Raw genomic sequence first — 9875 nt, 5'->3', positions numbered from 1 at the left:
TGTTGTACAGCCCTAGCAAAAGCAGCCACAAAGTTTGCATTTTCTAGAATTTCATATATTGAAAATCACATTCTGTATGATATTTTGTATCTGGTTTATTTTGTCCAGCATAAGAGTCTGTGTGTTCATCTGTGTTGCTGCATGCATCAGTACTTTTTTCCTGTGCGTTGCTGAATAATATTCCACCATATAACTATTTCAACCGTTCATTTAGTTAATTTTTCGATAACAGAGGCATCTTGTCATAGCGTTTCCTTTTAACGTTATCCTTTCTGTCATCCCAGCAGCATAGGACACTCCACAAACAGCTCTACTCAAATGTCTAATCATCCAGTAACACATATAAAATACATTAGACTTCTTAAAATGAAAAACTTTCAGAGCTAAGATTATGGTATAGGTCACCACTTCTAGCTCAGCAAATACAGACAAATCCATGATATCCCAGGCCCTTGACCCTTCATCTGTCTGGTTACAAATAACACAGGGGTTGTGCTGACTTTGGTGTTCGGGGGCTGTGAGTTTGAGACTCCTTGCATGACCTTGTCAAGTCACTTAATTGCTCATAGCTCATTTTCTGCACCCAGGAATGAAGGCTAATAATTCCCAAGGGTGGCTTGGAGACTGAACGAACTAATGAGTTCTGAATGTTCCCGGTAGCCAGAAAGAGTGGAGACTCAGAAAGAGCTCACTGTTGGGATGTGTCTGACAGCAACCAGCAGAACCAGACCTCTCTCATGATAGGGCAGCAACAGTGGATTTCTAGGCCACAAAGAGTAGCAAGTGAGCGCTGCACGGCCACATGCGACAGCTGAGACCGGGGATCAAGATGATGAAGACCATGTCAAATCAGCAAGCCGCCGAGACCAATTACGCTGACGAATTCCCGCAGAAGTGAGACGTTCGGCTTTTCGTAAAACACTCTGCATGGCAGGATCCAAAGTGCTTTTGGGCTGCACAGTCTCACACATGTCTGGACCACTTCTATTTCTATTTCGTTCCATCTGTGTGGCGCAGTTCAGAAACTTTTCTGCTTTGTTGTGATCATTTCTAAGAAAGTGCAGATTTAAATCTGACCATCCAGGAGCCCATTCTTGATAAAAGATTGATCTGAGACTCTTCTCCTGACAAACAGAAGAAATGCAGAACCCGAATTGCCATCATTTGTTTTCTTTCACAGTTCTTTTCTTCAGAAGAAAATATCTTTCAACTTTGAAGTCCTTAGGAATTATTTTTTGGCATAATTTATTCACTCTGTCCCAAGTGACTTGGAAAGGTTCATAATTTCTCTCAGATGATGATCCTTGTTGGCCTTTAAAAGACAAAACATCTATAGTTTCACTTTGAAGCACTTAACAGAAAATTCCTGTGACCCTTCTTACCATGTGGTAAAGAAATTTCAAACAAAAGACAGATTCAAATTTGGAAGCAAGGCCGTCGTGTGGCCACCGACCACGTACAGGAGGGACGGCGCGTTCACTACAACCTCCGAGGTCTAAGGGCATTGGAACATGGCTCATCCAGCTGCAGCGTTTTAAAGAAATCAGCTGCCTTCTGCGTGCTTCACTCCCTCCCCCCACTCCTTCCCTGCTTCCAACGGTTTGGAAAACTCTTTCAGTAGGTACATGGTGTTGTGCCAAGAACAGAACTGAGAGCATCTGAGGCCCTTTCCTCCCTTCACAAGGCTTCATTATTACCAGAACCAGAAGCTGCACAGAACTTCAGCCTCCTTCAGCACCGCCGGGTGTTCTGCCTATTCCAGATGTGTTGTCACAGAGCTGGGAGTGCCTTTTGCTCAAGTCAGCTCTACTTTGCTGCAATTGTTTTTGTTGTTGTTGTTGTTTGCTGGTGTATTTTTATAACCCTGGGTAAAATGATTGATCCCAGTCATCTCTTCAACCTCCATGAAACTTGAGAAACTCTCTTTAATTAAACCTCCTGGATGGGGACCGCCCTTCTTTCCAGATCCAAACACTATTGCAGCAGAGCTCAAGGTTAGCCAGCAGCCAGGTCTGGCAGGTTGGGAGGCCTCCAGACTGAGAGGGCTGGCTTCCATTGGGGCTGGCAGCAGCAAGACCCTTGGGTGAGAATCAGATCTAGGTTCCAGGATAATGCCTGGCATCTCCCAAAGACCTGGGGCAAGCAGGTCTGGTTGGTTCTAGGAAAGCTGCAGAGGATCCCAGCTCCAAGACTTGGAGTTGAGGATGCAGGACAGTCTCTCCTGTGGCACATCCAGGCATGTCCAGCCTGTCACCTGGACCTGAGTCTTGGTGGTAATTAGAGCTGCAAGAAGGAAAAAGCAGTAAGCTTCCCATTTAGTACTGCTTTTGTTGCATCCTATATGTTTTGTTATGTTCTGTTTTGTTTTTGTCTCAAGGTATTTTTTTAAATTCCCTTTTGATTTCTTATTTGACCTATTGGTTATTTCAGAGTGGATTGTTGAGTTTCCACACATGTGTAGATTCATGTTTTCTTACTGATTTCTAGTTTCACTTCAGAATGGGTGGAAAAGATACATGGAATATTCAAAAGGCCACATAAAAAAAATGTAGTGTTTGTATGCTCACATACACATACACACACACAAAGAGTGGAATATTATTCAGTCTCTAGAAAGGCAGGAAATGCTGCCACTTGTGGCAACATGATGAGCCAGAAGGATGTTATACCGAATAAAATAAAGCAGACAGAGTTCAACAAATATTGCATGCTACATAATCCCACTTGTATGTAGACTCTAGAAAAACTGGACGTTGGAGAGTAAGTTCTAGAGAAGGAATGTACAGCATGGTGGCTCCAGTTAATAATGCTATATTGTATGTTTGAAATTTGCTGAGAGCTGATCATAAGTGTTTTCACCACCACCACCCCCCCCCACACACACACAAAGGCAGTATGTGATGGTAATGCTAGTGAGCTTGATTGTGGGCGTGCTCTCACAATGAGTGATATAAGAATGTAAATATGTCGTACATGTTAAATGTGGATAATCTTTATCTGCTGATTATGCCCCCAATACAGCTGAGATGGGAGGAGGGAATTGGAACTTAACTTATGCTGCTGTTTTAAAAGAAATAAAAAGACAAGTTGAACAAAACAGGTAGCTGAAGGAACCCAGTGGTCAGGAGAAAAAGCCTGCCTTTCACGCCAAGCTGTAAGAGGAGACAAACTGCCAGCTGCACACAGGAAAAAGAAAACAAAGTAGAAAGAACGTGGTAAAAAAAAAAAAAAAACCAGGCAAAAACCCACTTTCCTGAAATTGAATTTGGAAACGTGGTTTAAATTTATTTTTTATTTTCTTAATTTTTTGCATTTTTAAAAGGCCAGGTGTGTAAGGAAAGGAAGAAAGAAAAAGAGAGGCACCTGCATAGTCACAGAGGGTAGATGCTAATGCTTTGCAAAGGGAAAACGAGAAGACAGACGTCGGAAACCATAACGACAGAAATTGCGTGGAGGAAACCAGGAGCGGATGATGGAGAGACTCAGGAAACATGTGAATAATAAAAGTTATAAAAAAAAAAAAGGAGGATAAGCAATAATTTTTAAATGAGAAAGAAAATGTTCCATCATTTGAAGCAAGATTTGGGTTTGAAAAGGGTTCGCTGAGTTCCAGGCATGAATGACGGAAAAAAACAGACATCTAGGCATAGCCTTGGAAAGTCTCTGAATTCCATGATTAAAGGGAAAATGCTTACAAGTTTTCCCAAATGAAGAACAAGTTACAGAGGAAGAAAAGAGAAGCAGAAGGAAACCGCACATCGCATCTGCAGAAAGAGAAAGTCATCCAGCCAGCCAAGGTGCTGTTTATCTACCCAAGCGAGAAAAGGAGGCGCTGAGAGAAAGTCTCCATGCAGGAAAATGCCCAAGAAACGGCCTCGTCAGTGGGCTCAGTCAGGCCCTGCAGGCCCCAGCAGAGCTGCAGAGAGTCCTCAGGCCCTGTGACCGGCTCTCCTCCATCCCCCAGCTTTCCGGGAGAGTGGGGTCCCAGGACCTCAAGTTGGCCTCTTCACAGTAGCTCTGAAGGGTGCCCCGAGTTTGCCCTAGGGGGCCAGCTCACCCCATGTCCAAGCTGCGAAGGAGCAGCAGGCAAATGGGACCCCCAACAGCGTCCCCCCAGGGTATCTCCAGGAGCCTCCCATGTGACCTGACAGCACCCCACCCACGCCGTTGCTCTCTCCTTACCTTGGTCGGAAGGACCCCCAAGCCACAAGCTGAGAGTCATCCTGGAGCCCCTCAAAATTCCTGAGATTCTGAGTCCCTTCCTCTTTTTGGCCATTTTCCATTCCCTTATGACCAAACTCCGGCCTGACCACTGACTCCAGTACAGGTCCAAACAGACACTGCGGCCCCTTCCGATCCGAACCCCCACACACACCCCCCGCTGTTGAGCTTCCAGAAGAGTCCCCTGGCTGGGGACCCGGCTGCCAGTCTGGAGGGGAGCTTGATGCAGAAAAGATGCTAGGAGGAGGCGGCAGGTGAGGGGCTCTGGGGGCCGGAGACCAGGCACCTCGGCCTGCCAGAGCCCTCCATCTGCACGCATCACTCCCTGCCCCCGCCCTCCCACGCTGCTTCACTCTCAGTGGAACTAGCCCCCTGTCCTTCCCAGCCCTTCTCCTGACCTCTCCTGGGACTGTTCCTAATTCTCATTCACTCTGTAGCTCCTGAACTAGGCCTCAAACAGAGCCAGGGCCCGAGCTGCCACTGTGCGGGCACCCAGCAAATGTCCCAGGAAATTAAGACCGAGCTGGTCTGGGGGACAGCGGTGTCTGATTCTGCCTATGCAAGCGTGAGGTTTCCGTGGCAACAGCCTCCACCCCCCCACCCCCACCCCCACCCCGTTGGAGGGTAGCCCTGTCCCCAGTCTGGCTTGGCCCCTTCCCATCCGCCCCTTGGATGGCTCCCTCCTCCGCCACCAGCTGGTAATCCCCGTAATCCCGTGTGGCTTCAACTCCAGTGTCCACGAGTAAAGAGTTAGAGCAGAGCAAGCCCTTCCTGGGGCCCTGCACCCCTCCTCCAGCTGGAGGAGCAGGCCAGTGTGCCACCCGCTCTCCCCAGGGCCTTCCAGGGCTTCCCGCTTAAGGCTCAGCCTGGCAGTGGCTGCCCCGGGGTGGCACAGGAAAGGGACCCCTGCCCTCTGCAGCTCCTTAAGCCCCCCTTTCCACCACCACCCACCCCATCTGACATTCTGTCTCCTCTCTGCCTGGCACCTTCCAGGTTCCTTCCCACGCTGTAGCCCCTAAGTCGGCCACTATGACCTGTCAGCTCTCTGTCCTGAAAGATTCCGGAATCCACACTGAGCCCTGCCCGCTGCCCCCGGCCCCGGCCAGAACCTGTCAGCCGGGCGAGCAGTCAGTCATCTCGCGCCTGATCCATGCTGCTCCTTGCAGTGCCTGCCAGAAGCACGTCTAAGACACAAGTCCTGCCTCTCCCTGGGCACTCAAGGCCCCTCCTGCCTGGCCCCTGCCAGCCTCTCTGAGGGAAGGCCTGGCCCCAGAGCTCTGCAGACAGTCTCCTGCCTCTAGCCTTGCCCAGACGGCTCTGGTCATCTGGGATTCTCCCCACCACTCCCCCTTGTCTCAGAAAAAGGGACCCCCCCAAGCCAGAAACCCAGAGTCATCCTGTGGCCCCTCAAGAGTCCCCAAGGCCCACCAGTTCTTGTCTTTCTGAAGGCAGTTTCTTGTCTTTCCACAGCTTCTGTTCTTAACCTACATGGCAGTTTCACCTGCTCCTGGGCCCTCATGCCACTCCCAGGCAGCACCGCAGTCCCTTCCTTGTGTCCCTGCCTTGACCTGCCCAGGCACTCCAGGGTGGGTGGCTGGGGGGGCCTGGGAGGAGGAGGCAGAGGAGAGGAGGTGTTAAGGTTGAGATGTGCTGCTGGACAACATGGGCAGGATGTTCCCAGCTTGGGGAGACAGCAACTGCTCTTCTCCAACCCAGGCTCTTCTTCTTTTGTGGCCCTATGCCTCCCTCAGTCCTTGACCACAATAGGTACTGCCCCTCTGATTATTGCTCTGTGTTCTTGTCTCGGGTGGGGCCCCACAGAAGCACAGTGGGAGACACGGATTCAGGAACATGCTGTTTAATAAAGGAGGACTCCTAGAGAAACATAAAATAGAGCAGGGAAGCGAAGGAGCAGAGTATGGAGAATGGGCTCTCAGGTGGAGTGCAGGCATGGCTGGATCTAGGGGGCCTGGTATGGAAACCACTGCTGAGCTGTAAGCAAGGTGTCCAGTCTTTTGTTCCTCTGCATCCTCCAGCCACTGGTGGGGAGGGAGGGTTTGTAACCTCCTAGGCCAGGTGGGTCTCGTCTACCAAGGGCTGTTCTCAGGAGGGCCTCAGCACTGGCAGCAGGGGATGGTGGGTGTCCCGGCTGGGGGTCTGTGGGGTTCCAACAGCACCCCCCTGAGAGGGCCCCCGACAGGTTTCTGAATGAATGAGCAGTATTTGGATGCTTGGCCCACCTGGCGCTCACCTTCCCTCAGCCCAGAGCTGTGCTGCTGTCTTCCCAGAAGGTTCTGCCCACGGCCCTGTGGGGAACAGTTGTCATTTCAGCGGCCCTTCCCCTGGCAAGTACGTGGGCCTTGCTCCACTGGTCGTGCCCAACGTGAGGATGAGCGCTTTAGTCAATGTTGTAATTTTTTCCTTCTGGAAACCACTTAACAGATGGGAGGACAGTCTCTGAGGGATGAAGTGACTCCATGAAGGTCATGCAATTTGTGAGCAGAAGGGCTGCAGCCCACACCCAGGTCTGAAGCCTCCCAGCCAATTACCTCGGAGGTAAACCCGCCTGTCCATCAGAAAGACCGGTGAGTCCAGGGCTGTGTGTGTGTGTCTCCCTCTGCCCCACAGCAGGGCTCAGCTAAACTCAGGGTCCGCAAGGGCCACATCTAATGTTTCCAATCCTTGGGATGCCCATGCATGTAGTTTTGCATATTATTTGCATAACTGTTGCATCTGGTTTGCATGTGTTCATGCTGAGGGCCCGTCAGTGGTGCACAATTAAAAAAAAAAAGATTTATTTATGCACACAGAACTGGGGTACAGGCCAGAGGTGCAGGGGCAATGAGAGGATTCACCAGAGACAGAGAGGGGAGCAGATCAGGCTGGCTGATGAAGCCCACTGCTGAGGGGCGCAGCAGGCAGATCAGGAGAGGTCTGCCATGCCATGTGGGTCACCTCCGGGGTGGGGGTGGAACTCATGCTGAAGTGGCTTTAGCTTTTTAGTGCTGCGCTTTAACCGCTGCGCCACCAGGGAGGGCCTAGTGGTACACAATTTTAAGGGGCTTCTCAGCAACCTTACTTAATGGAAGCTCACCAGGCTTTTCAGGGTCCAGTTGCCATGATTTCTGGACTCTCCCAGGCCCTCACCTTGAGCCTAAACATCTACCCACCCCAGGAAAAGCCTGGCTTGTGCCCAGCAGTAAGGGCTACTCCGAATCTGACCGTAACCTTGCTTGATGGTGTGGGGATAATCACAATGCTGAGCCGGCTTTGAGCACTCTGATGTTTGTGTTTCGGAGAGAGCGAGACCCAGCAAAGAGCCTCGCAACACAGAACCCCCAAACAGCGGCCCGCAGGGCAGAGCAGTGCAGCTGGGTGCGCATAAAAGAAAGGAGCCAGGTGGGAGAGTTGGGAGCTTGTAGCCAGGCCGGTGCCACCGTGAGCTGGCTCAGGGGCTGTGCTCTGAGTGAGAGGAGGGAAGGGCTCGTGCCAGACGTGCCAGAGAGCTGGCAGGTGCAGTGCTTCCTGTTTCTGTCTCTTTTAAGGGAACTAAACGAAGGGTTTAGTGGCTCTCGGTGCTGTCATGCGTGGGCCCTTGATGAAAAGGAAAGACACTTGCCGGGTGGGTCGGAAGGGCCCTGGAGAGGGAAGGACACTGCTGGGATTCTGAGAAGTGCAAGGAGCAGAGAGGAGCTGCCCCTGCAGCGGGGCATCCCCCAGGCCCGGGCAGTGCCATTCCTACGAGCCCAGGAGGCCCCAGGGAAGGGGGGGGCTGCCTCCTCTCCGTCTCTCCCCCGTGCCACACACTTGTTTCGCTCCTGCCTGTCAGGGTTATCTTGTCCTGGCAGCATCTTCTATCCTTCCTGACAGGTGGCACGCCTGTCACCGGGAAGGGCGACAAAATGGTTGCATGGAAGTGGTGTCTTCCTTCCTGTGAACAGAAAGCCTGACCCTCGCACGGCCTTCCTGCTGCCGCCATCCAGGTGTGCAAACTCCCTTCTAGGCAGGGAGGGCCAGACTGTCTGCCTGCCTCCCCTGCCCCTGGCCTCTAGATTTCCTGTCTGGCAGATGCAAAGTGGCCTCATCTTCTGTGGGAGAGACCCCCGCCTCTGGCTGGGTTCAGCCAAGACCCTGAGCACCTCCCCCACGGATGTCCTCCACCCCCTACCCCCAGACCCATCCCAGCGCTGGCTCCCGAAACGGTTCCAGTTAATGATGGAGAATGGTGTTTGATGTCAGCCACCTGGGGAAGGGGGAAGCGGGGTTCAATTGTCCTTTCAGCCCCGTTATGTGGATTTTCCGAGTGCAGATAGGGTCCAGCCTCCTCCCTGTGGGCCCCACATCTGGGGCTGGAGAAGGGAGAGAAAGGAAGGGGTGGGACCCCTTGGAAAAGGATCACAGCTTCTGGGGTGGGGGTGGGAGTGGCCGGTCCTTTCCCAGAGTCACTGGGCAGTGCTGCCCAGCAGTCAGAACTGGGAGGACGGGGAGGAGCTGGAAGGAGTCGGCCACCCCCCCCCCCCAGATGCCTCTGGCTTTCAGAAAAGCAGACATGCAGTGGCTCCAAGGTCAAGAGTGTGTTAGATCAACAGCTGCTGTGTATCTTGTCTCCAGCAACATGGCTCGTAACAGTCACCTCTGGTAAAGGCTACCGAACAGAACAGTACCTTGGTGGATGTGTGCCAAGGACAGAAGCAGCTGTCTTAGACAGTCATGGCAGGGCTGCGGGGTCAGGAAACCCCAGAAGGCAAGTCCCTCACCAAACAGCTACCTGCCACACCCTCAGGGACCACAGCACCCCATCCCACCCTGCTCTGCTCTGGCGACCTCTGTCCCTTAGCTTCCTCCTGAGCCCTGTAGCCTGTTGGCCACCACACTCCATGGTCTGATCTGTCACCATTCCTTGGGGACCCTGCACTACATTGAAGAGTGTTTCCCCAGAATTCAGGCCCACCTGAAACCTCAGTGCGGCCAAAGTCCAGCACTGCCAACAGCTAGCGGTTGGTGGAGGCTGGGTTCTTTCTAGAGTCTCTGGAGGGATGAGCGTCCTGCTGTCACCCAGGGGTTACACCACCCCAGCCACCAGCTGCTCTGGCTGTGAGGGGAGGGTAGAGGGGGATTTCGGGGCTGTCCCATTCCTGCACCTTTGGGATCATCGCATTACCCAGGGGGTGTGGATTCACAGTTCAAAGTCTGGAGGAGGGCGGGCTCTCCAGGTGTGCCTGGGAGTTTTGTGCCTTCTGCACACCCGTCAGTGGCTGGGGCGAAGAAGGCTGGTCACCTTGGTGGATGAGACAAAGCAGGGAGAAGTGCCACCCTCCTGGGTGACAGGCGCAGGATGCAAAAGGCTCTTTCCAGTTCTTACTGAAAAGAGGCGCCCGCAAAGGCCAGCTCTGAGGTCCAGCAGTCAGTTGCACAAGGGAAAATGGAGGCACCCTGGCTTACCGTCAGTGCCTGGCGGGAAGGAGGGTTTTCTTTGAGCAGACACTAGTGGTGACAGTGCTGTGGGCCAGCCAGCAGCCAGGCTGAGCTGCACAGAGAAGCGGAGCATCCTTGGCTGGGCCGCTGAGGAAGTGTGTTTGTAGCTCGTGACATAACACGACCCCCCCAGGAAGCCAGAGGGCCCACCTGGCCACTGGAACAGGCTGCAGAGGGCC

At 52.6% G+C, this 9875-nt stretch overlaps 1 protein-coding gene across 1 annotated transcript in view; it reads left to right on the top strand.

Annotated features, from left to right (window-relative positions):
- The first annotated feature begins 802 nt into the window (after positions 1–802).
- EMILIN3 (elastin microfibril interfacer 3) overlaps positions 803–9875 on the top strand; it is a 14590-nt gene continuing 5517 nt past the window's right edge. Inside the window, exon 1 of the mRNA XM_004687013.2 lies at positions 803–894. Coding sequence (XP_004687070.1) covers positions 803–894 — 92 coding nt within the window. The remainder of the gene's footprint in view (positions 895–9875) is intronic.

The sequence above is a fragment of the Condylura cristata genome, unplaced genomic scaffold (assembly GCF_000260355.1).
Source record: "Condylura cristata isolate star-nosed mole 26May11 unplaced genomic scaffold, ConCri1.0 scaffold00022, whole genome shotgun sequence".
Lineage (NCBI taxonomy): Eukaryota > Metazoa > Chordata > Mammalia > Eulipotyphla > Talpidae > Condylura > Condylura cristata.
This window is presented reverse-complemented; position numbering and strand designations above follow the sequence as displayed.